This window comes from Callorhinus ursinus, unplaced genomic scaffold (genome assembly GCF_003265705.2).
Source record: "Callorhinus ursinus isolate GAN/ISIS: 27379988/994484 unplaced genomic scaffold, GSC_fseal_2.0 scaffold9, whole genome shotgun sequence".
In the NCBI taxonomy this organism is placed as follows: Eukaryota; Metazoa; Chordata; class Mammalia; order Carnivora; family Otariidae; genus Callorhinus; species Callorhinus ursinus.
In genome coordinates, this window is record NW_027397071.1 from 47566921 (window position 1) to 47594703 (window position 27783).

Consider the following 27783-nt stretch of genomic DNA (forward strand, 5'->3'; position numbering starts at 1 on the left):
AGAGGGAAGAGGGTCAGAGGGAGAAGCAGACTCCCTGCTCAGCAGGGAGCCCGATGCGGGACTCGATGCCGGGACTCCAGGACCATGACCTGAGCCAAAGGCAGTCGCTTAACCAACTGAGCCACCCAGGCGCCCACTTATGCCAATTCTTGATGGCAAAAGATCTTTCAAGGTTTTGAAACTTTGCTGCTGTCAGAATAAAAGCTACACAGTGATCCTTAGTTTTAAAATAAAATTCTCCTTTAGGTCAGGTATTCTCAAGGAGGTAAGAGGACCAAAGACCAAAGCTTGTCCAATATCATTTCTCCAAAATCACTTTCATTTGTGGAGACACTTAAGTGCCAAGTCACACAACACAAGCACACAGGCAAGCACGCGCGTGCACACACACACACGATGCATTCTTTTAACAAGTATTTATTGGACTTACTATTTGCCAGACACTCTTCTAAGCCTTTAGAATACAGTCATTAATGAAACAGACAAAATTTCCTGCCCTCATGTGGTTCACATTCCAGCTTGGGGCAGGGAATGATGTGGGAGGAGTGGGTTCAGAAAATAAACAATACACATAAGCCACAGTATAGAATTTATCTTTCCCTGGACCAGCCACGGCCACTTCTGTCTCCATTCCTTTGCATTTACTTTCGTCTCTATCTGGAATGCCTCCTTATTATCTTGATAGACCAAGGCAAGTATCACCTTCCTCTGTGAAGCCTGTGTTAGCTCTTCTTGGGGAGTTAAGGAGATTTTCTATTTCTCAAATTGTCTTCCAATTGACATATGTCTGTCTCTCTCACCAGAGGACAAGTTCCTCCTAGGCAGGACCATAGCAAGGACTAATACTTAGTAAGTATTGTATCACCAGGGCCATCTAATACAGAGCATACTAGAGTAGTACCCTCAATGAATATTCAACTAAAAATGAATACAGTTTTTGCCTTTCTCGGTCTGACTTATTTCACTTAGCCTCTACATCCATCCATGTAGTCTCAAATGGCACAATTGCAGTGTTTTTATGTCTGTATTAATATTCTATTGTATATATATGCCACATCTTCTTTATCCATTCATCCACTGAAAGACACTTAAGTTGCTTTTATATCTTGGTTATTGTAAATAATGCTGCAATAAGCATAGGAGTGTATGTATCTTTTCATATTACTGTTTTTGTTTTCTTTGGGTAAATACCCAATAGTGGAATTATTGGATCATATGGCATTTTTACTTTTAATTTTTTAAGGAACTTCTATACTGTTTTTCACAGTGGCTGCACCAATTTATATTCCCACCAACAGTGCATGAGGCTTCCTTTTTCTCCATATTTCCACCAACACTTGCAGTTTCTTGTCCTTTTGATTTTAGGCATTCTAACAGGTGTAAGGTGATACCTCATTGTGTGTTTTTTTTTTTTTTAAGATTTATTTATTTATTTTAGAGAGAGAGGTGGGGGAGGGGGAAAGGGAGAGGGAGAAAGAATCTCCAGCAGATTCCCTGCTAAGTGCGAAGCCTGACACAGGGCTCCGTCTCATAACTCTGAGATCACGACCTGAGCCAAAATCAAGAGTTGGATGCTTAACTGACTGAGCCACTCAGGCGCCCCTCTCGTTGTGGTTTTGATTTGCATTTCCTTGCTGATAAGTGATGTTGAGCATCTTTTCAAGTGTCTGTTGGCCATCTGTATGTCTTCTTTGGAAAAATGTCTACTGGGGTGTCAACTATACTCAAAAAAAAATAATAATGAATGCAGTTTTATTTTATTGCAAAGAAAAAAATGATTAATTGTGAGGTTAGCTATAATTAGTATGTTTCTTTGCATACCATCCACACACAAGTTTGGATAATACATAAATTCAAGAAAAATTTTGCTAGACATAGAACTATTTTATGTGAAATACAATAGCCTTGTTTTACTAAGAGCTAATTCAGTAGGCCTGGTAACTCAAAAGCTAGCTTTTAATTAGTTGATATAAATAGTCTTGATAGAAATATTAATTTTATGACTTGATTATATTTTAAAATGCTTAATTTCATCTGTGCTAGAATCATTTAGATAATTTGAATAGTATAGTTATTTTTCTTCAATCTTCCAATTAACAGAAGAAAATTAAATTACTGTATTGCTGTAAGAAGGAAGTCTTAGACATCAGACTAACTTACTGTGATTGGCACAAGAGAGCTTACTATAGGGAGCTGCGATTTAAGGGAGGTAATATTCTGAGAATGGAAGTTCCTGCAGCTTTTAGATAGTGCCCACACCCCACAGCAGGATGAGACCTGTGGTTCTGTGTGTGGGACCCTGTCAGGTCATTATCCATCAGATTAGCTGTCTGCTTCTCTGTCAGTGACCTCCAATCTTCAAATTTTTCTTTGGTCTCTCTTCAGACTGGAAAACCTTGCCTTTGTTTCATTCAACTACGCAGTGAAAGAAGCTGCCTTTTTACAGAGAGGAAAGTCTTAGGAGTAAGTTAACATCCCTTCTTGCAATCAACTTGCAGGGTAATTTTAGGTCTTCTACTGATCTGATAGCCTGTACCATCTTTGTTTAACAAGTTTTTATTACTATGAACTACGTAGCTTCTAATACTGAATAAGAGTATGTGTTCCTTCTTGGTCGTTTCTTTCCTGGAAACAAACAAACAAACAAACAAACAAACAAACTTTGCTTGACTTTTCAAGGAAATAATTTCATGAGAAAAGTTTTATTCTTCTCTAAATTTGGGGCAAGTACATTCACACTTCTTTTGCACACCTCTGACACCTAGCTTCATGCTGAGCACAGCAAATATGTGATGACTGATAGAGTCCTCTGACTTAGAAATGTGTGCTATGCTTGATCAGGCTGTATGCAGTTCCTTCAAAGAGCATAGGAAGGAAGAAGTCATGTAATTCTTCAAATATTATATATAATTTTCTTCATCAAAGTAGGCTCACAGGCATTCACTCATACTGTTTGTTCTATGGCTAAAGTCTTATATTATATTATAACCCCCTAAAGGGAAGGATAATGTCTACAGCACAGAAAAAACATAAAAGCACTTTGGAAAGTTTGAGAGTTTATATTTCAGCTAAATAAAAGTCATTGATTGAAGAGAGTTTTTTTGTTTGTTTTGCTGTCTGTACCTCAGTGACAATCAGTAAAAGATAATGTATTTGAATTTTTGTGATATTCAAATTTTACTCGTTTCTTATCTTCATCAGGGACCTGATCTCAGGCACACTTTCTTCTCATGTTGGCTTTGGTAATTTTAGTATGCGTGCTGCCGAAGCGAACACTGTTGCTTTGGTAATTAATGCAAAGGGCCTTCCCTGAGCTTAAAAAAAAGTATCCTTTACAACAGAATTACAGATAGGATTGGAACTTAATGGTTGTCAAAATTAGCTCTTCAATAGAACATTAGCTTCTATAAAGTCTTTAACAGTGACAAATACACTCTATCAGGCTTTATACATTTTTTAACTATTATTTCAAAAAACAAACAAGTATTTGCTGAATTTCTGGAAATGTTTATAAGTCTATAACTTAGCATCTAATACGATTGCCATGGAAGCCAGCATGGTTTTAGGTTAAGCCCATAATCCTACCTGCTAAACATACTAAATGTAGGTATGCCCTGCTTTAGGGAATCATGTAGCATACATACATATATAACACAGTAAAGTTGAGAAGTAAATTTACTATAAGAATAATAATTCTCATGGCTAAGAAGATTTCCCACAGGATTCCTTAAAACTAGTTTCTCTAGTGCATTTAAGTGATTGTTTAAATATAATTAATCGACATCGGTGTAATTGAAAATGTAGAGTGCAATTTTATCTTCTCACCTGAATTTACTGTTAGCTGTAGTTCAATAAGAAGAATAGGTGTAGATAAAGTAAATTAAAAAATATGTAAGGCAAGTGAGGTCAATTGGAAAAAAGATAAATTTGGACTTAACTCTGAAGGAGTTATATAAAAATAAATAAATCTTTATCACATAGAGGGCTTACAAGGATACTCTACACAGGTTTCTAAGCTTTTAGCTGTTGACCCTTGAAAACATTTTACCACTTAAAATTCAACAGTCTAATTGTGAAGTCCCATTTTAATCATTGCAAATTCCCACCTAAGAGCTGACTTAGCCATTGGGTTACCTCAAAGATTACAGATAAACACAAGTAGACTCTTCTGGGCTTAGTAGAACTTGCCTGAAATTTTTTCCTCCAAAAATAGAATATAACTCCACCTCTGTGGAAGTCCCCAGTCTCTGCCTCCAGGCTGGCCCCACACAATGGCTTCCATCTTTCTGGCTTTAAGACTTTTAATGGTTGGTTTCTCACAGCTTTCAGGATAAAGTTATAGCTACTATGAGGGCTTATGCAGCCAACCCTGTTTGTCTTGAGTGTTTGTCTCAAGCAATCATTTCTCTTCTTAAGTTTTGAAACACCCACAGTTTTTCCCAAAATGAGTCATGCTAAGCTATGTTCTGCCTGGAAGATCTTTCTTCTCATTCTCCGTCTAGTTATGGCCTACTAATCCATCTGAATTGTAGTTATGGGTCTCCTTTATGCCCCAATCTGATATAGATATATCCAAAGCAGGCTGTGCACACATATATTATTGTTATCAACACACTGATTTATAATCCTTGATTTATTTGTGGCTTTACTCTGATGGTTACACAACTTTGGATCCCAGAAGCCTAGCACAGAATCTAGCATTATAGTAAGTGCTGAATAAATGTATCTTCAATTTCAATAGGTGAGTGGAATTTTTCAAAAAGTTGATTTGAACAGCATATCATTACTTTAAAAAACCTGGATTTTTAATGAAATGCTAACCAACTTATAAATAACCTTAAGGTGATGAGATGAGGAGTTAAAGAGGCTAATTTTATCGAGTTAATTCTTTGAACCAGGCATTGTGTTAGCACAATGTGTTAGCACATTTCATTTAAATATCACCATCAGACACATAACATCTATATTACTTTTCATATTTCATGTTTAAAATGAACTAAGTATTTATTGCGTTATTCATATGTGCCAGGAACTTTGGGTGATTCACATCACATCATTTAATTTTCACAATATTTCAAGAGAAGCATTATAATTTCATTTACAAACAAGAAAATTAGCACTCAGACTTGACAAGGTCAGACAGTTGGTAAACAATGAAGCTGGGATTTTCACTCACCCTGATCTGGTTCTCTAGGCAGTGTTTGCTTCATGGAAACATCACATCACCCAAACTGTTTTCCGAGGTCCATGAAGATATTAATAGGTAGTTCACTCCCCCAAAGTTTTTATGGTTACATAAGTTTAAATTACTTTTTCCTTTTTAAAACATATCCTCTTTTTAGTTGTACATCACAGCTCTGAAACCATCAGGAGAACTGCTTAACTGTCTAACCAAGTGTTTTCCAGTTTTAAGAAACCATCTCCTTTTTATTCTTTTACAAACCACTAATCTACCCCAGGACTGCCTTCAATTACAGTTATATCAAAATGCAATAAAAGGTGTTCTTTTTTGACCCAATTCTCTCTTGAATTCTCTTTTTTTAAATTTATTTATTTGACAGAGAGAGAGAGAGAGAGCACAAGCAGGGGAAGCAGCAGGCAGAGGGAGAGGATGAGGGAGAAGCAGGCTCCCGGATGAGCAGGGCGCCTGATGTGGGGCTCGATCCCAGGACCCTGGGATCATGACCTGAGTCGAAGGCAGCCACTTAACTGACTGAACCACCCAGGCATCCCTTGAATTCCATTTTTGATGGGAAGAGTAAAAAGTCTAAGTTCCTTTTCCTTTCATGTCCCCCATATTTTCAACTGATCCTAGAAAAAAGTGTAATCAGGAAAAATTGTGGTCTGATTCTTGAGAAGCAATTATACTCAAAATTAAGAGTAAGAGTACTTCGATTTTCTGATTTACTCATCAACACCCAAAGTATTTGTTGAATGAACTGTCAGAAGCCTGTGCTATGCACTGTGCAAAAAAAATTATGCCAGCCATAATTTCTGCCCGTTTGAAGCACTGGCATTCAGAGCAGTTAGAAAGTTCAATAATCCTCAAACAAGCAATGCCTATGTTTAAAATGTATGCTCACATTCCGGTTTTGATGCATATGTAAATCTGGGACTATGAGGTGACACAAGGGTAAATCCACACAAATCATTGTTTGGTTCTAGTTTATGTCACCCATTGTCTCCCACCTACCCATAATGCCAAGTTCCTCACTGTCTTAATTCTCAAAATGAAGACACAGTTCACAGACAATAGAAATATTTAAACAATGCAAAGTATTTACATCTTTCACATAGCTCTAAAAAAACAAGAATAAAAAATACTCAACTATTCACTAAGCACATAAAAACAGATACTTGAGAGTGGTTAAAAAAATCTTTACAATTTACAGTAACTGCTCATTAGCTTATATTTCTTTTTTGTAAGAGTCTAATATAGAAAAGCTTTTTAAAAATAGTCTTAATCCAAGTTGAGGAAAACTTCAAGTCAAGAAAAATAAATATTATTCACAAATTTTACCCTGGCCTGAAGAATCAGTTTATTCTTAAAGAAAAACTCCACTCAATGCATGATCTACTTCTAGAATTTAAAAAAAGATAATCTAAAGAACTTTTAATATATGAATACATTCCAGTACTGTTCATAAAAAATCATCGAATTTTATGAAGCATAACATGGTCTTTTTACATATCTTTAATTTCTTATGATTAAAATATGAAACCATATCCCAGCCCTGTCCCTGAACTGTCAGATGAAGTTTGTTTTTCATAGCATTTACAACACCTACCATATCCATGAATGTCGCCGGGGAAGAAGCAAATCACTAACATGTAACATCCTGAGGAACTGGTGCTCTATCAATATCCCACCACTCAGGAACTTAGTTTATTTTCATTAATTTCCCTGCGTTCTTGCTGCCACATAGTTACTGCTTAGCTCCTTGTCCTTTGATTTTTCTTTCCGAAGGCATGCCACTTCCCACTGCAGAGTAGATATCATTTTCAGTACGAATACAAATGACTTAGCAATCAACATGTAAGCATTCAACTGGAACATCATCAGTAGTTTCCTTTAGATATCAAATGAGAAAATCAATTTGTAGTCAAATCTGAACGATAGCTCCCATGGTGTGTGTAGCATTTCTTCCAATTTACCTCAGAAAAGGAAAGAATTTGAGTTTCCAAAATTGTTGAAAAATCTCCCTTTAAAAGTATTCTGTTTTCTGTCTCATTTTGCATTTTCTCCTCCATGCCCGGTGATATGACAACATGTTTTCGGGTTTTCTGTTAACTGAAAGAGTGATCAGATTAACCAAATAAAATTCTCTCTGCTTCTACCTTTTGTATCGTGTTTGGAGCTATCAAACCTCTTGTCTGACTCGTTCAGCCTTGTTTAGTCCATTCGGAGCACGATGAAAGAACACCTAACACACGGGGTCAGATTTCTTGAATGACATATGTTAGACCACAACAAAGGAGAAAACCCCGGAGAGATTATAAGTCCTTTTCATCACAGGAGATTACAGAGTACAGAAAATGTCTATGTTACACAAAGAAATAACAGTGTGACTGGAATAATGAATTCAACTATGCCCAGGTTTGGGACCAATACCCCTGACTGCTCTGAACATGCTGGTGTGTGTTTAAACTTCCACCGCTGGCCCAGGAAGAGTGGCCTCTAAGCAGATACAATAGCCCCTGAAGGCCATTGAGATCATCATTAACACAGCACAGCAGTAGCAGGTTCAAAGATCCTCAGATCCCTGAAGAACTAAAGGCATCTCCCAGTGTGACAAATTATACCCCAAAGACATTCAACAGAGAGGACAGCGGTCTCAGCCTTCTGAATCTCTGAGTAGAATGTGATCATTGCTCTGGCTTTCACTGACAAACACCGGTTTACATCAAATGAGAACACATGTCTGAATGGCTTCCCCTTTGTTGCTTGTTTTAGACTTAGTCTTATTTATCACCCTTCTGGATCCTTATCATCATGTACTTTAATTGGATCTGTGCTCCTAGAAGGGATACCTGGTTTCTCTATTTCAGATCTGCCTTCACATTTCAACCGTCAGCACCTCACAATGTCTCAGAGAAGCCGACTCATTTTATGCAATGGTAGCGACAGGTATTAAAAAACAAAAACAAAAACGTACATACACAGACCATCAAAACTTAACTATGAACACCAGATTTTTTTAATTGGACTTCCTCTTGTGTCCTTTCCCCTCTATGGTCTATTTTCAAAATAGCAGCCAGGGTAATTCTTTAAAAACCTAACTCAGGTCACATCATTCGTTGGCTGAACACTTAATTGGTCCCCATTGCATTCACCATGAGAGCCAAAGTCCTTACAATAATCTATGAAGCCCTAGATATAATCTTCATCATCTCCCTGACCCCACTGCTCATTAGGTACCCCTTCCTCACTCTATTTAAGCTGCAGTGGCCCTTTACTGTTTCTAGAACATGTTAGGCATGTTTCTGCCTCTGGAATTTTTCAGTGGGTATTCTCTCAACTTAAAAATGCTCTTCCCCAGTTTGTTCCATGGCTTTTTCCCACACTTAAGTCACTGCTTTAAATGTCACCTTGTTATTGAGGGCTGCCCAGATCACCCCTACTCTACTCCAGCACTCTCAAAAGAGTGTTTTGTTATTCCTTATTCTTGGCTTTGTTATTTTTGCACACAGCCCTTATCACCTTTTAACATATATCATTTATGTATTGTGTGTATGAACTGTATCTTCCCACTAGCATATGACTCCATGAGAAAAAAGATTCCTATATTTTTTCCACTGCCTTACTGTCAGTGCCTACTTTCATGCCAACCATAAAGTAGGTACTCAATAAATATTTATTGAAAAATTAATTCATTAATTAATAAAAACAAAGTCCTGTCCATATGCTTATGGCTAACAAGAAAGAAGATAGTTGGCCTAGTTTATAATTCAGTGAGAGTACTTTTCATAAGAATATTTTGGGTCAGGATGAATGTGTAAGTACCTCTCCCATAGGAAAAGGCTTTATTTTCCCTTGTGGTTTAGAGAGCAATATAATTGTTGAGAAGCATTAAACAGAAAAGAGGGGGCCATTAGTGAATGTGGTTCATTTAATCCAAGCAGGCAATGTGATGCTTTTTGGGAAAGCTAATAAAGGACTGCTTTTAGATTATGAAGCAAAGATATAAAATTAGCAAAGGCTATCTGGGAAGACTCGATAAGGAGAATTTTTAAAGACAGCATGTGGCTAACTTACCACAACAACCACAGCAAGAAACTATGCTTTTACTCTTAGAAACAGAAAAGGAGGCACATTATGTTATTTTTCAATTCCATAGGAGTATCAAAAAGTTTGTTTCTTCTTTTTTAAATAACAGCTTTAATTCATTGAGCTATAATCCATATGCTGTAATATTCAACTTTATAAGGTATCCAATTCAATACTTTTTACTATACTCGCACTTGTGCAACCATCACTGCTACCCAATTTTTAAACATTTTCATCACCCCCAAAAGAAAACCCATCTTCATATACCCCTCCCTTAGCCCATGGAAACCACTGACCTACAATCTGTTTCTATGGATTTGCCCATTCTGATCATTTCATAGACACATAACCATATAATACGTGGCTTCTTTCACCACATTTTCAAGGTTCACCCATGTTGCAGCACGGATCAGTATTTCATTCCTTTCTATCACCAAATAACATTCCATTTTATGGATCTATCACATTTTGTTTATGTTGATTGTCATTTGAGTAGTTTCCACCTTTTGGCTATTATATGAACAATGTTTCTATACAAGTTTTTGTGAGGATGGGTTTTCATTTTTCCCGGATATATACCTAGGAGTGGAATTGCTGGATTATATGGTAGACCCATGTTTTACGTTTTGAGGAATTGCCAAACTGTTTCCAAAGTGGCTGCACCATTTTACAACATCATCAACAATGTGTGAGGGTTCCAATTTCTCTACATCCTATCCAACATTTGTTATTGTCTGCCTTTTACATTACAGTCATCTTAGTGGGTATGAAGTGGTATCTTATTGTGGTTCTGATTTGCATTCCCCAAATGGCTAATGATGTTGAGCATATTTTCATGTGGTTATTGGCCATTTCTATGTTTTCTTTGGAGAAATGTCTATTCAAATTCTTTGCCCATTTTTAATTGGATTATTTGGCTTTTTATTGTTGAGTTGTAAGAGTTCGCTATATATTCTGAAACTGAAGTCCCTTACAAATATTTTCTCTCATTCTAATGGTTGTCTTTTCACTTTTTCCTGGTGTCCATGGAAGCACAAAAGTTTCTGATCTTAATAAAACCCAAGAACACAGTCAATAAGATATAGTGGTAGTGCATGGATTCAAATATAAGTTAAAGAAACAGCCTGAGAAACACAGCTTGCTCAAGGTCACTCATCTAAAGATCCCAGAATCAAAGCCCAAACCTAAGTCCTCTGACTCTATTATTTCATGTGTAGTGTGTCCTGCTGCCTGTAACAGATATTGTTAGTCTTTTCATAAGAGCTGAACTACTAATAGCAGAAATTCCTCCAGATAGAGAAAAAAGATTATACATATGGCATACATTACTCTACGATAATGTCTACAAAATGGTTCTCTTTTGGATTTCTATTAAAGCATGTGTGACTGATGGAGTGAATCCTGGCTTTCAACTGAGAAGGCTGGGCAACATCAGGAAATAAATAGAAGGAAAACAATGACAGAGACTTACATACTTATAGACAAACACATCTCAGGATTTGTGCCTAAAGCTCATGAAGTGGAAAAGCAACAGGGAATAATTGTTATCTGAGAGCACAAAGACACATAGGCTGTCTATCAACAGCTAACAGCATGAAAGACACCAAACAACTTCGCCTGAGCAGTCTGTTTCATTTAGTAATAAGTCATGCACCAGTGCTGAGTAGAGACCTTCCACAGGCTGGCGCTGATTATCTGAAGTGTGATGGGCAGCTAGATAGCCTTTAAGTATTTAAACAGGACAGCCCTTATTTAATTTCACTAATTTTAACCTCATTAGTTTTAAATGATATTTAAAAAGTTATTTTGCTCAAAACACTATTTCAAAAAGATAAATGCACCCCTATGTTAACTGTAGCATATTTACAATTGCCAAATTATGGAAGCAGCCCAAGTGTCCATGGACAGATGAATGGATAAAGAATATTCTTTATCCATTCATATATATATATATATATGTTCACTCTGTCTAATAGATTATTATTAAGGCATAAAAAAGAATGATATCTGGCCATTTGCAACAACATGGATGGAGCTAGAGCATATAATGCTAAGAAAAGTAAGTCAGTCAGAGAAAGACAAATACTATATGATTTCACTCATATGTGGAATTTAAGAAATGAAACAAATGAGCACAGGAAAAAAAAGAAAAAGACAAACCAAGAAATAGGTTCTTAACTATAGAGAACAAACTGATTACCAGAGAAAAGGGGGATGGGTGGATGGGTGAAATAGGTAATGAGGATTAAAGAGTGCACTTATGATGAACACTGAGTAATGTATAGAATTGTTGAAACACTGTATGGTACACTTGAAACTAATATAACACTGTGTGTTAACTATACTGGAATTAAAAAAACAGTACAAACAAAAGAAAGTAAAAATTTCTTTTGCTCAGGAACAACTTTACATGCTAAATATGAAATAAGTCATTAAAGTACTCTATAATAAATGTGAATTTATTAATAAATGTGAATAAAATCTTATGGGATGAAGAATTTGAAAAGTTATTTCTAAGCCATCTCCTTACATAAGTATTTCTTAGATATAAAAAATTAAAATCTATACTTTCTGACTTAGAAATAATAAAAACAGTACTAATAATTAACAGTAGTAAAAAGACATTACTCTTACTTATTACTATTATTAATAATAGTAATAGTAGTAGTAGTATTAAAATAACAGTGATAGGAGATTAATAATAGCACTAATAATTACTTTTATATAGTACTGTGGAATTTCCAAAGTGCTATCACATATATCATTGCATTTGATCCCTATCACAATCTTCTGGGGAGAGTATCCTTATCTCCATTTTATAGATAAAGGAATCGAAGTCCAGATTCCGTCTCAACAATCATCAGTATATCAGATACTATGCCAGATATTGTTACCCATGCAGTATTAGCTACCACTCACAACACTTTTTGAGAAAAGTATTGTTAATTCCATGCTTCAGATCGGTCTCTGGGAGAAATACAAACTGCCCAATCCTATAGCTAGTAGGAGGCAGTGAAGGAATTTGAGCTTAGTTCTTTGTAGTCTAAGATAGTGCTCTTCTAGTAAGAAACCATAGTTCCTGAGATAATGTTTATAAATGAAACTGTGTTTGACAAAAAGTTTTCATGGTAGTTATGTGGATGGGAGTTGTATTTTGTTTCTAAGACTCAATAAGAAAAACAACAACAACAGAAATAGTTCACATTCATTGAACACTTACTATATCTCAAACATTGAGTTAAGTAAGCACTTTGAGCTTACTGTCATTTAATCCTATAAACAACCCCATATTATTATCTCAACTTAGGATATTGAAAACTAAAACTAAGAAAAGTTCCGTAAACTATCCATGACCATACTATGGCTGATTGAGTTCAAATCACATTGAATTGGGTCTTTTGTTTTTTACAGAGAGAAACACAGTAGATAACCCATCAATCTATTATCCTAATGACTCCTAATCCTTAACTCATTTTTCAGTTTATCTAAGGTCTGACACTTTTGGCCCCATGGGCCATCTCCTACACAAGCCCACGCCTTCAAGACTGAAAGAGGTAGTAGTTTCACTGACTACATAAAAACCAACAGAATATCAGGAAAAATGAGGAGAAGAGAAATATGTTCTGAACAAAAGAACAAGACAAAAACCTCAGACAAAACCCTCAATGAAACAGACAGTCTACCTGATAAAGAGTTCAAAGTAAGGGTCATAGAGATACATACCAAACTTGGGAGAAGAATGGATAAACACAGTGAAAACTACAACAAAGAGACAGAAATTATAAGAAACTACCAAACAAAAGTCACAGAGCTAAAGAATACAATAAGTAAACCAAAAAATACACTGGAGGGCTTCAACAGTGGAATGGATGAAGCAGAAGAATGGATAAGTAAGCTGGAAGATAAAACAATGGAACTCACCTAGAAAGAGCAATAAAAAGAAAAAAACTATTTTAGAAAGTAAATATACCTTAAGGGATGTATAGGGCGACATCAAGTAGAACAACATCTGCATCGCAGAAGTCCCAGAAGGAAGAGAGAGAGAGAGAGATTTGTTCAAAGAAATGATGGCTGACATTTTCCCCAACCTGGTAAAGAAATTGGACATCCAGGTCCAAGAAACCCAGAAAGTTCTAAAGTAGATGAATCCAAATAGATCCACACTAAGAAATATTATAATTAAAATGTCAAAAGTTAAAGATAAAGAGAGAATCTTAAAGCAGCAAGAAAAAAACAATGTGCTGTTTACAGGGGAAATGCCATAAGGCCATCAAATTTTAAAGCAGAAACTTTGCAAGCCAGAAGAAAGTAGCATGACGTACTCAAAGTCATGGTGAAAGGCAAAAATTTCTAGTAAAGAATGCTGTACCTAGCCATGTTATCATTTAGGTTGGAAGGAGAGAAAAAGAGTTTTTCCAGATAACTGACAGCTAAAGGAGTTCATCACTACTAACCCACTCTTATAACAAATATTAAAGGGAATTCTTTAAGCTGAAAAGAAATGGCAGTAATTAAAAACAAACAAAACATACTGGAAAAGATAATATACAGTAAAAGTAGTGGATTAATTGGTTTATGAAGCTAACAAATACTGAAAGACAAAGGTAATAAACTTAACTAAAGTGCAATAATTATTTAAGGGATACATAAAATAAAAAATGTAAAATGTGTCGCCAAAACTTAAAACATAGGAGGGGGATAAAAATTTAGACTTTGGGAATGGGTTCAAACTAAAGTTGTTACCAACTTAAAATAGACTACTATATACATAGGACAATATATATGAACATCACAGTAATCACAAAGCAGAAGCTTATAGCAAATGCACGGAAGAAAATGAGAAAGAAATCTAAACATAACACTAAAGAAAGTTATTACACCAGAAGGAAAGAGGGAAAAAGAAGAACAAACAGAATAACCACAAAACATAAAACAATAAGAAAAATGGCAATTACATATATAACTATCAATAATTACTTTAAATATAAATGAACTAAATCTCCAATCAAAAAACATAGAATGGCTGAAAGGATTTAAAAACAACAATAACAAGACTCATCTATACGCTGCCTACAAGAGACTCACTTCAGAGGTAAGGGCACAATGGCTGAAAGTGAAGGAATAGAAAAAACATTTCATGCAAATGGAAACAAAAAGAAACCTGCTATACTCATATCAGAAAAAACAGACCTTAAAACATTGACTGCAATAAAAAAGACAGAGGGCATTATACAATGATAAAATGATCAAGGCAGCAAAAAGATATAACATTTATAAATATATATGCACCTAACACAGAAGTACCAGAGTATATAAAGCAAATATTAAGAGACCTAAAGAGAGAAATTGACAGCAATACAACACTAGTAGGAGATTTTAATACTCCCACTTACTTCAATGGACAGATCATCCAGACAGAAAATCAATAAGGGAAACTTAGCCTTAAATGACACATTACATCAGATGGATTTAATAGATATATACAGAACCTTCCATCCAAAAGCAGCATAATATTCATTCTTCCCAAGTGCAATAGGATATTCTCCAGGACAAATTATAATTTAGGGCATAAAATAAATCTCAATAAATTCAAGAAGACTGAAATAATATTAAGTATCTTTTGCAACCACAATGGTATGAAACTAGAAATCAGTTATAAGAAAACTGGAAAAACTACAAAAATATGGAGATTAAACAACATGCTACTGAACAACCAATGGTCATCAAATAAATTAAACGAGAAATCAAATGAGAAATCAAAACATACCTAGAGACAAATGAAAACAGAAACACGACATACCAAAATCTATGGGATGCAGCAAAAGCAGTCTTAAGAGTGAAGTTTATAGCAATACAGGCCTACCCCAAGAAAGAAAAATCTCAAACAACCTAACATTATACCTAGAGGAACTAGAAAAAAGAACAAGCGAAAGCCAAAGTTAGTAGAAGGAAGAAAATAAAAAACGATCAGAGCAGAAATAAATGAAATAGAGACTAAAAAGACAATAAAAAAAGGTTAATGAAACTAAAAGCGGGTTCCTTAAAAAGATAAACAAAATTTACAAACTTTTACCTAGACTTATCAAGAAAAAGAGAGGGCTCAAGTAAATAAAATCAGAAACAAAAAAGAAGCTACAACTAATACCATGGAAATACAAAGGATCATAAGAACAACATACATGAAAAAATTAGAAGACAACCTAAAGTAAGTGGATAAATTCCAAAAAACATACAATCTTCCAGGACAGAATTATGAAGAAACAGAAAACCTGAATAGATCAATTACTACTAAGAAGATTAAGCCAGTAATCAAATACCTCCCAACAAACAAAATTCCAGGACCAGACAGATTCACTGGTGAATTCTATCAAACATTCAAATATTTGATACCTATCCTTTTCAAACTCTTCCAAAAAACTGAAGAGGAGGGAATGCTTTCAAAGTCATTTTAAAAGGCCAGCATTACCCCGATACCAAAACCAGACAAAGACACCACACACACAAGAGAAAATTAAAACTAGAGCTATTTGATGAATACCTACCTGACACTGATAAATTTTACCCACACTGGAAGTGATGATTGTCAAGGGCTTTATATGGCTTCTTATTTAATACTCCTAAGAAGCTTGTAATTTTGAAACCCTTAACTCCATTGTAAAGATAATGGAACTAAAGATCCAAGAGATTAAGTTACCTGCTCCAGGTCACAAAACTAGTGGGTGAACTTGGATTCCAGCCCAGATATACTTGGCTCTGAAGCCCTTGCTCCTTGCACTCTCCAAAGCCTGAATAGAATGTCAGTCCCACCACTAATTAGTTGTGTGTCCCAGGATAAATCATTTATACCAGCAAGCCTCAGTATCTTCCTGTTTAAATACAAACTATAATAGAGCTGCTATAATGATAAAACATAAAGAGGTAAAATATAAACAGTAATACTACTAACCTCACAGGTTGGTTAGGTAGATAATTTAAATAGGTCATTTGCATAAAAGCACCTGGTAAACAATAAAATACTACTAAATATGAATTTAAAAATAATTGAAACTTCTGTAGAAAGGAGATTCTAAAAAGATAAATTGAAAAAAAATAAAAAGATGAATTGATTATCTTATTCAAAGAATTGAGTGTTAAATGCATTCAGAGTAAGATTATCCTTTAGATTTGGGCAAGTGTCAAAAGACAACCACAGGGAGCAATTTCCCTGCACCCAGTCTAAGAACACATTCCAAAGAAAACAAAGGCCAGTCTGTGTGTATGTGTGTGTGTTTCTGTTCAGGTTTGCATGCCTGTGCCTGTTTGTGCATGTCGGTGCTAAAATGTGCTTCACTGTACCGATTTTATCTCTCAATGTGATCATCTATAGAGCTCCAGATGTTCTGTAGGAGTTGCTGAGCACCTAATTTGAATGCCAAAAGAAAGGTGCTTATAGCATATTTCCAAAATAATGTGTTTCCGGGATTTGGGAGTATATACTATAATTTTCAAGGAAAAAAAATAAAACTGTCTTTTCATCTTTCAGAAGATGGTTGTTTCTGGATGTTTTTTAATTCCTTCCTGACAGTGCACGCACATCCTTCAGGATAGAACTCTGATCTGTAAATAATAACATATTGATGTTCTGACAGTGCCACTCTGGAGTTATTGTTGCAGGGCTGGAAGCCAACTTGGCTCCTGATCATGAAATCTGACAGAGGTGCCTCCTCTTGATGGCTCTTTGTTTTTGTATGTGAATAAATCTTAGAGGCACAGTCATATAATTAGATCTTCAGAGGCACTAAGAATCAATTTGACATTAGAAAACTTTCCATGAAAAAAAAAAAGGATCTTGGAGGTCATTGAGTACAATTTGGTCATTTTACAAATAAGAAAGTGAAGCAGATGCTTCTGTGGGGTCACTTGGCCAGCTAGAATTTTTTTCTATAACTATATTAGATACTTGTCTCCATTAAAACACAAACAAATACAACAAGAACAACAAAAAGCCTAAGCAGGTTGTGTCATGTTTAACTGTGAGCTGAGAGCTAACTCTTTTAGAGGGGTAGAAAGGAGTGATAGAACAGTGGTGGTGGTTAGAAGCCCACAGACCTGAAAATTCAAGTTTCATTGCCACTTAACAGGTAACAAGTAATTTAACTTCCCTGTACCTTGGAGTTTATATCTATAAAATGGAGATAATAGACTGTACTATTTAAGGCTACTGTAATTGCAAGTCCCAAATATCCAATTAAAAGAGACATAAGAAAAAAGAGTAAAGTATTGGCTCATATAATGAAGCCACTGTAACAACTGAAAGAGTAGAAATAGTGCCAATTTCAAGGAAGGCTAAAGAGAAAGACTCAAATGCCTCTATCTCTGGTGTGACTCTATTCTTTACACATCAAGTAATTCTCTAAGTCTCGCTCCTCCTAGTGGGACATGGTCATAGGCCATGACATATATAGCCTTATGATTAGAAGGAAAAACACTTTTCCTCTTTAGCACTCACTGTAAAACTCCTGTGTAAGAACTTTAATTGGGTCTTCTTTGGCCATGTGATAACATCTCTGGCCAGCAGGTGGGGAGCTATATGCAAAGATCTTATTAAAACATCCAGTGTTTAATGAGAAGAGGTATTTTCCAGAAGAAGGAGGCTATTCAGGACAGAATTATAAATGTCTGCTAAAAATGCCTACCTCAGGAATGTAAAATCACATAAGACAACAGACTTAAAATGTTGGACACATAGTGAGGGCACAACAAGTGGCAGTTGCCCTACCCGACTATAAACCTTCTTGAACTAATTTTGCATGTCTTCCAGGCGAGGGTAGGGGAAACAATGAACTCCTGGGCAACAAAGACAGGAAAAGTGAACGTTTTTAAAGTAATTCTACAGAAGAAAAGAGAACACAACCCTAGTGTGCCAGGCCCTGGGACAACCAGGCAGAACCTTCAAGATTACTTAAGTCTGTGTCCAAGATCCTATTACCCATGATACTTTATAGGGAGATTATCTGAAGTGGCTTTAATAAACTTGCTTTTCTTTTGCTCTTTTGGTTTCACTGGGTCAAAATTTAAAAATCTATTAGTTCCTATTTTTTAGGGTGGTGTTCCTTTACTACTCTTGGCTCTGTACCTAAATTGACACAATGGAGCATTAGTACGAGTGGACTCTGAGCCAATGGAATGGTGTCCATGTTCCTATCATAAGTCCACACTGCAATTACCCAACCCAGACTGCAATTACCTAATTGTTCTAATATGATACATACCCATTTATCAAGAAGAATCTGAAATTAAGATTCTCAAAATGTTTTTCAGAATATTCTGGAGATATCAAAAATATGGAAAGATGATCATGTTTTACTTTGCCTTTGGATAATGGAAAAGACCATTCAGCCTCTAGTCAAAAAACTTATATTCACAACTCATACTCTCATTCAACAAATATCTTTTGAGCAATAATAATACAACACTCTTGAATTTATATTCCAGTGAGGAAAAGAGGGACCATAAAGAATGAAGCAAATATATAATATATTGACAGGTAAGTAAATAAAGAAAAATAAAGTGGGTCAAGGTACAAAAAGATATAGAATGGTAGGAGAGGTTTTCCCTTTGAGTAGAATCAGAGGGAACTGAGGGAGTGAATCATGGGAAAATGTGATAGAAGAATATTGGAGACAGGGCCAGTAAATGCAAATACTCTAAGGTAGAAATAAATTTGGAGAGAAAGGTGAGATCTAGATCAAGTAGACCTTATATGTTCTAGAAAAGGCTTTAAGTTTTAATTAGAATAAGAAAAGAATCCCACAGGATAGTTTTACATATAAAAGAAATACTTTGGTTGCTCTAAGGAAGACAAGTATGAAAGGGGAAAGAAAGGAAGCAGAGCCCAGACAGAATTGTATTCCAGAAGCTGAGGTTGGTGGTAATGGTGGCTTTGCCTAGATTAGTAGAGGTAAAGACAGTAATAAGTAGTCAGATTCCGGGTATATTTTGGAAGGTAGAGTCAACAGGCCTTACTGATTGAGGACATGCTGAGCCTGAAGAAAGAGAGGCATTAAGGATGACATCTAGGTTTTTGGTGAGGGCACCTGGTTGAGTCTAGCACAACTTCCCAGAAAGGATTAGAGCAGGATTTTCCAGGTATCTGCTTTAGGAATGTAAGCCTGAGATGCCTATCTGGAGAGAGTGAAGAAGACTCTTGGATATACAAGTTTGGAGCTTTAGGGAGAGAACTGGGTTGAAGATACAAATGTGGGAATCATCAATTTGCAGAAAATATGGAAAAGCAGGGTCTGGCACCTTGGGAGTGAGTAGACAAAGACAAGATGAGAGACAAGAACTGAGCAGTGGGAAACTTAGGTAGTTGAAAAATTAGTGGAATGTATCATGTCTGAAGCCAAAGAAGAAAAATGGTTGAAGGGGGAGGTTCCTAATTACCTTGATAAAAGCATTTTCAGTGGAGTTGTGGGGATGAAAATCAGATCTGAATTAAGTGAGGAAAGAATGTCAGATGAAAAAGTAGAGATACTGAACACAGCTTTTGGGCTTTGCTGTAAAAGAGAAGACATATAGGGTTTGTTCCTGATGTGGAACTGATGTCCACAGAGTGAATCTTAAGGATGGAGAATGTTTGCACATTGAAGATAATGGTCCAGTGAAGATTGAGAATTAAAGTTTAAATAGGATAATGAGTGTGAATTTGTTTTATAAATTAGAAAATCCTATACAAGTTTCAGGTGTTTAATAATTTGATATTAATGAACATTCACAATCTAACCTTTCATAACCCACATCTCACAGAACATTTTACCGTGTCCCTTTTATAAATATTTATGATGACATCATAAACACTCTCCTATTTCTTGTTTGTGTTCAACTCATAAGAGATGCTTTGTTAGGCACAATAATAGCTATTGAATTTGAAAAAGGATGAAATTGTTCATTTACCAATGAACTCACCCTTTTAGTTTCCTTCCACTCACTCATTCCTACTGGATCTGAAACCAGATAAAAACACAAATGTCATGTTTTAATCCACTCTAACAAGAACATATCAAATGCTTACTACATAGAGGTAATCATAGGTTTTGTGAGATTTACACATTAGTAGATTTATATCATTTAGATATTAAATCTTATCAACCTGTCTCTTAAATTCATCTTCACTTCATCCCATACTTTGCATTCCTACTGATTCTGCCATGTGAAAAGGCAAGGACATGGAATAGCATAATGTATTTCATGAATGAAATACATGGCTTTGTAGAAGCATGAAGTACAAGAGATTGAGCAGGGGTAAGAAATAAAGCTAAAGTAGGCTATAAATATCCTCATACTAATTTGGATAATAAATGCTATTAATAATTTTAAGCAGGAAATATCGTGGCTTGAGTTGTATTTCAGAAAGATTATTTTTTTTAAGATGGATTAGAAGAGGGTGAGTAAGAAGTAGATATCAGGAGCTTTATTTAGCCATTCATTCAGTATTTTGAGCACCTATAGGATGCCAGGAATTGTGCTAGATTCTGGGGATACCATCCAGGGAAGACATAAATAACACTGCCCTGGTGGTAATAACTACATTATATTATATAATAACTATATGACAATGTGTATAAATATAATATGATATAAATGTATACTATAATATAAATAAATAACCTACTGTTATTAACTGATAGGTACTTACAATATATGACCACCTCTTGATTATACTAGGAAAAATTAGCCAATCTGTGGATCAACCCTGCTAAAAATTAATTTGAAAAGTGTATTTGTGGAAAAATTATAATTAGTATGAACCAGAGGGTATATATTTAGAGGCATATATTTTCAAATCTGAACAGTTATGAGGTAGTGGGCATCTGGAGCAGTGATGATAGGTCATGTGAAATTGTGAGAGAGTAGAAACTATAGGTAAGCAGAAGACATGAGAAAAGAGAAGAGACCTATAGGGCAGGAGAAGCAAGAGGAAAATGGAGCAACCCTACAGAAAGAGGAGACATCATCAGAAAGAGAGAGGGAATGAGAAAGAAACAGGTAAGAGTGGACTCAGAGGGCATCTTGGTTTCAGAGTTGATTTTAGCTCCATCTAGATGCATCTTAAAAACTCTAACCCTATTACTTGAGAAAACTTGTCTAGGTCTGTATTCCTACAGTCACAAGGACTTGGGAAAAACACTTTGTTGGCAGTCTCTACTAGCTTATTCTTTGAGCCAAGGCCAAGGATAGTGGATGAGAGAGACATGAGAAGAGGTTCGTGTTCTCAGTTCTTGCAGAAATAAAAGGTAGTGTGAAAGCATTTGTGCTCTCATAAATGAAGCATGTGTAGCCACCTTTATACCACAAATGCTTCCAGAAAAACTCCTGCCAGCTGACAGTGCTTTAGGTTATGTATTGTAGAACAAAAGAAAAGAGTGTTTAATTCACAAGGTGTTTTATCCATGAGTGAAACCAGAAAGTGGAAAAAAAGCAAAGAGCAGGATCAAGGATGGCTCCAGGAACAAATTGGTTTCCCTAAGGCCCCTTTTCTGCCACTTCCTACCCTCTACCTTTCAATTCCCTTTCATTAAGCCTGCCCCCAAATGTGTGCAGGGCTCATTCTATCAAAGGACCACCTAGTCATTCCAGGAACCCGTAGAGGGTATCCCACTATGACTTTGGTATTGAGCTAGATGTTGGGGTCACAGAGATTAAAAAATAACTTCATTCCCTTAAACCTCAGTCTAGTAAGAACTTGGGTAAATAAAATAGATAAGTAAATAATAGAAAACAAAAAAATTGTGTTGTGGGGCACCTGGGTGGCTCAGTCATTAAGCGTCTGCCTTCGGCTCAGGTCATGATCCCAGGGTCCTGGGATCGAGCCCCGCATAGGGCTCCCTGCTCCGCGGGAAGTCCGCTTCTCCCTCTCCCACTCCCCCTGCTTGTGTTCCCTCTCTCGCTGTGTCTCTGTCACATAAATAAAATCTTTAAAAAAAAATTATGTTGTAACAGGAAGAGAGTGCAGAAGACCAAAGGAAATAACCCTAACTCCTCTGTATAGTGGGAGTCTTAGAAGGAGGGCAATTTAGCTGTCTTGAGGAGGAAATGGTACAGAAGCAAAGAAAAAAGGGAATGGAATTTAAAAAAGATACCAGCATATGTTTTTAGTAATTCCTCCCAGGTACATTTGCAGATAAAATAATTCTGAACCAAATGAGTGGATTCCCAATAGTGGCATATCAAACATTATGGCATCTTTGTAACAGATATTTTTGTATCAGCTGAACTCTCTGATGCCCTTCAGAACACACCACATACACTATTCTTTTACAGGTTTTACGAAGACAGAGCTTTCCAGCCCCCACTACAAGCTGGCTGTCCAATGTTTACATGTAGAAGTATTAAGGTGAGGAGGTACAGAGGGGAAACTTCTACTTCAAAGGCAGAAATTAATTCAGTTCAACAAATACTTAGGGACATCAAAATTTTACTTATTTGCTTCCCTCACTAGACTATGAACTCTCAGAGCACTGAAACTTGTCTAATTAATCTTTATATTCCTCAGCAGCTAGTCTAGGACCTGGCATGGAGTAAATACAAATACTGGTGCATGAATAAAAGCTCTATACTCTGTAGGGAACCTAGAAATTAGAAACAAAACAAAACCCAAAAGATCATGAAGTTCTTAACTCCCTCAAGCCACAGAGAAGGGGAGATGGTCACCATGAATACATTTTAGAATAATGCAAAGCACAGCAAGGTGATTCTGCTACCAGGAAATCTGTTGGGGGTTCAAGAGAGGGAGAAATGATATCTAAATAGGAAAGCAGTCAAGATTTGGGAAGGCAAATGACATTTGCATAGGGTCTAAGGAAGAAGACAAGGAATCTGATGGCTGAGAAAAGGAAGGAGAGAGACTCTAGATGGAGAATAGGGGAACTAGCAGAGGCACCATGTGGCAGGGATGTACAGAGTTCTTCCAGAGCATGATTAGCAGTCTGGCGCGGAGCATGAGTAGGTAGGCAAGTTGAGAGGTTGTAGAGAGGGGCAGGCACTATGTGACAAAGGACCCTGTGATTATTAGTTTTATGTATCAAGTTGATTAGGCTACAGTATTTGATATTTAATCAAATGTTAATCTCTGTGCCTCTGGGAAGGCATTCTGTTGACTGAAGTCAATGATAAGTTGACTTTAAGTAAAGATTACCTCAAATAATGTGGGTGGGGCCTCATCAATTCAGTTGAAGGCCTTAAGAAAAAGGTTTCCCAGAGAAGATGAAATTCTGCCTCAAGACTAACACCTGCTTGAGTTTCCAGCTTGCTATTTTAGACTCAAGGCTGCAACATCAACTCCAACCTGAGTTTCTAGCCTGTCAGCCTGCCCTACAAATTTTAGACTTGCTGGCCCCCACAATCATGTGAGCAATTCCTTAAAATAAATCTCGTGTGTGTGTGTGTGTGTGTGTGTGTGTGTGTGTTGTTTCTCTGGAGAACCCTGACTCACAGAGACCTTGAACGTTAACACTAAAAAGCACAGACCTTGCTTGGGTGGTGATGTACTGCTGTTACAGAAAATGCTGTCACTCCACCTGTTCACCAAATGTGCTCCTCCCTTTGAGGACCCCACAGTGCTACTGATTTGCCCATATTCCAAGGTATTTAAGTAAACGGGTCTGGGGACTGCTTCCAGATACAGAAAACAAAGCTTGTCACTGAAAAGCTTCTAAAATGTATTTCCCCTCCCTTGTATCAAGCAGTGTTGTTATGATCACCAGAATCCCCAAACAGCTCTGTTACACCAGAAATTTTCAAGTGTAATTATGTTTCAAAACACAACAGAATTGTTTTGTATCTTCAAAAAGAAATATCATCCAAATAGATTTTTATCATTTCTATTTTTTACAGCTACGTTGAGGCTTTTATGGTACCTTTTTACTGAAGGGTTCAAAATGTGCTGTTGATATTATAATATTAATTTGTCACTCAGCTGAGTTAACTTCAATGAACATTCATCAGTGTCACACCAGGTGCTGTGACAAACACAGAGAAGTATAATAACATCTCAGCAATACAAAATGCTAGGGGAAACTCATTCAGGATAGCTGGGCTTCTCTATTAATTCAACAAATATTTACTGAGTATCTACTATGTGACAGGCACTTCGCTAGATTTGGCATAAAGAAATCAAAAGTGGTTTCTGCCATCAAGGGATTTATAGTACACAAAAGAAGCAAATTAAGAAAAAATGCCCATATTTGTTAGATGTTCTTCACTGATATTTTATTTCAGGACATAAAAAAGTCTTTATTGTGAAGGTGACACTTAACGTGCGTTTTTAATAATGAGTAGATGTTTGTCAGCTACACAAAACTGAGGCAGTGAGAGAGCAGGGATGAATAGAGGCATAATTTATTCTGGGGAGTGGGAGCTTCATGAACAAAGTTATAAAATGAGAGAGGCTTTATTTCTGGGAAACTGAACATAATGGTTAATTGCGATTATGGTATACACTTAACATGCGGCCTGGAAGAGAATAACTATTATTATTATTACTTCATCATATATGATGCTGATAGTGTGACAGAAGTTATGGCAAGAGATGAATGAAGCTGAAGAGGTTAATCAAGTTCCACACTAGGAGGCATCATGAACTAAACTAAGATTTATCATCTATCTATCTATCTATCTATCTATCTATCTATCTATCTATCTATCATCTATTTATATTCAAGTATAGTTGATATACAATGTTACATGAGCTTCAGGTGTACAACATAGTGATTAGACAAGTTTATACATTATGCTATCCATGTTCACCCCAAGTGTAGCTACCATCTGTTCCCATGCATTGCTATTACAGTATCATTGACTATATTCCCTATGCTACCTTTTATTCCATTGATTTATTCTATTCATTCCATAACTGGAAGCCTAAATCTCCCACTCCCATTCACCGATTTTTGCCCATTCCCCTGCCCACCTCTGCTCTGGCAACCATAGTTTGTACCCTGTATTTATAGATCTGATTCTGCTCTTTGTTTACTTGCTTTGGGTTTTTTTTTTTTCTTTTTAGATTCTACATATGAGTGAAAGTATATGGTATTTGTCTTTCTCAGTCTGACTTATTTAACTTAGCAAAATACCCTCTAGGTCCATCCATGTTATCTCAAACGGCACAATCTCATCCATTTTATGGCTATGCAATATTCCATTATGCATGCACGTGCATGTGTGTACGGTATCTTCCTTATCCATTCATCTATTCATGGATACTTAGGTTGCTTCCATATCCTGACTATTGCAAATAATGCTGCAATAAACACAGGCATGCATATATCTTTTCAAATTAGTGTTATTGTTTTCTTTGAGTAAAAATCCAATTGTGGAATTGGATCATATGATATTTCTACTTTTAATTTTTTTTAGGAAACTTCATACTGTTTTCCATAGTGGCTGTACCAATCACATTCCAACCAACAGTGTATTAGGGTTCTTTTTATCCACATCCTCACCAACACTTGTTATTTCTTATCATTTTGATTTTACCCATTCTAACAGGTGTAAGGTTTCATTGTAGTTTTGATTTACATTTCCCTGATGAGTGATGTTGAGCATTTTTCATGTGTCTGTTGTGTATGTCTCCTTTGGAAAAATGTCTATTTAGGTCCTTTGCCCATTTTTAAATTGAATTATTTGTCGGGGTTTTTTTGGTGTTAAGTTCTTTATATTTTTTGGATATTCACCCTTTATCAGGTATATCTTTTGTGAATATCTTCTTCCATTCAGTAGGTTGCCTTTTTTTTTTCGTTTGCTTTGCAAAAGCTTTTTATTTTGATGTAGTCCCAAAAGTTTATTTTGCTTTTTTTCCCTTGCCTTAGAAGACTTTTGTAAAAAAATGTTGCTATGGCCAATGTCAGAGAATATACTGCCTGTGTTTTCTTCTAGGATTTTTATGGTTTCAGGTTTCACATTTAAGTCTTTATTCCATTTTGAGTTTATTTTTATGTGTGGTGTTAAAAAGTGGTCCAGTTTTGTTCTTATACATGTAGCAATCTAGTTTTTCTAGCACTATTTATTTGAGATTAAATTTTAACATGCAGGCAATGGGGAGTCACTTCAGCTCCAGCTAGCCTGGTTTTCTGTTTTTGAAAAACCAGTCAAAGCCCATTACATCTTACAGTTTTCTCTGTCTATAAATCCCTTGACCCACAAAATATCCAACAAAGAAAAGTCCAGGACCTGTTGGCTTCATTAGTAAATTCTACCATTTAAAAAATTAACACAAATCATTATAAAACCCTTCCAGAGGAAGAAGCAGAAGGAGGAGGAGGAAGAAAATGAAGGAAAAACAGCTTCCAACTCATTTTGTGAAGCCAGTAATACCCTGAATCTAAAGCCAACCAAACACAACACAAGAAAAGAAAAACAAAGGCTAATATCCCTTACGGACATAGATGCAAAAATCCTCAACAAAATACTAGAAAATTGAATCCAGCAACATATAAAAAGTACTAGACATCATGACCAAGTGGAATTTAACCCACGAATCCAAGGTAGGTTTAACATACAAAAATCAACTAATATAATACATGATACTCATAAAATGAAGGCTAAAACCCAAGTGATCACCTCAATTGAGACAGTAAAAGCATATGACAAATTCCAACACCGTTTCATGATATAAATACCCAACAAACTAGGAATAGAAGGAAACTTCCTCAATCTTTGAAAAACCCACATCTATCATCATATTTAACAGTTAAAGACCAAATACTTTCCCCCTTATTATCAGGAAAACACAAGGATGTCTGCTCTTACCAATTCTGTTCAACATTATACTGGAGGTTCTAGTCAGAACATATAAAAGAGAAAGAAATAAAAGGCATCATGATTGGAAAGGAAGAACTATTTCTATCTAGTGATTACATGATCTTGTAAGTGGAAGATCTTAAGGAATCTACTACAAAACTATAAGAAAAACTAGAAAACTGAGTTCAGCAATGCTGCATGATACAAGACCAATATACAAAAATCAACTGTATTTCTACACCTTCGCAATGAACAACCTGAAAATGAAATTAAGAAAACAATTTCATTTACAATGGCATCAAAAAGAATAAAATATTTAGGAATAAATTTGACCAAATGCTATGGTCTGAATGTTTGTATATTCCCAAAATTCCTATGTTGAAATTCTAACCCCCAAAGACAATGCCTTTTAGTAAATAAGCCTTTTGGGAGATGCTTAAGTTATGAGAGTAGAGCCCTCATGAATGAAATTAGTGCCTTATGAAAAAAGCTGCAGAGAGACCTCTAGATTTTCCACCATGTGAGGACACAGTGAGATGGTACATGCTATGAACCAGAAAGTGGGCCTTCACCAGAAGGTGACCATGCTGGTGCCTTGAATTTGGACTTCCAAGCCGCCAGAACTGTGAGCAAGAAATTCCTGTTGTTTATAAACTACCCACTTGGTGGAATTTTGTTATATCAGCCCAAATGGACTAAGTCACCAAGGAAGCATAAGACTTCTACACTACAAACTA

At 36.0% G+C, this 27783-nt stretch overlaps 1 protein-coding gene across 5 annotated transcripts in view; it reads right to left on the minus strand.

Annotated features, from left to right (window-relative positions):
* PDE4B (phosphodiesterase 4B) overlaps positions 1-27783 on the minus strand; it is a 420748-nt gene that overhangs the window by 180253 nt on the left and 212712 nt on the right. Inside the window, exon 1 of one of the 5 annotated variants that reach the window (XM_073896586.1) lies at positions 6789-6845. The exons of the other annotated variants lie outside the window; for them this stretch is intronic. Within the exon in view, the coding sequence (XP_073752687.1) occupies positions 6789-6838 (50 nt within the window). The 5' untranslated portion in view covers positions 6839-6845. Of the gene's footprint in view, positions 1-6788; positions 6846-27783 lie in introns of those variants that run through there. 5 annotated transcript variants of the gene reach the window in all.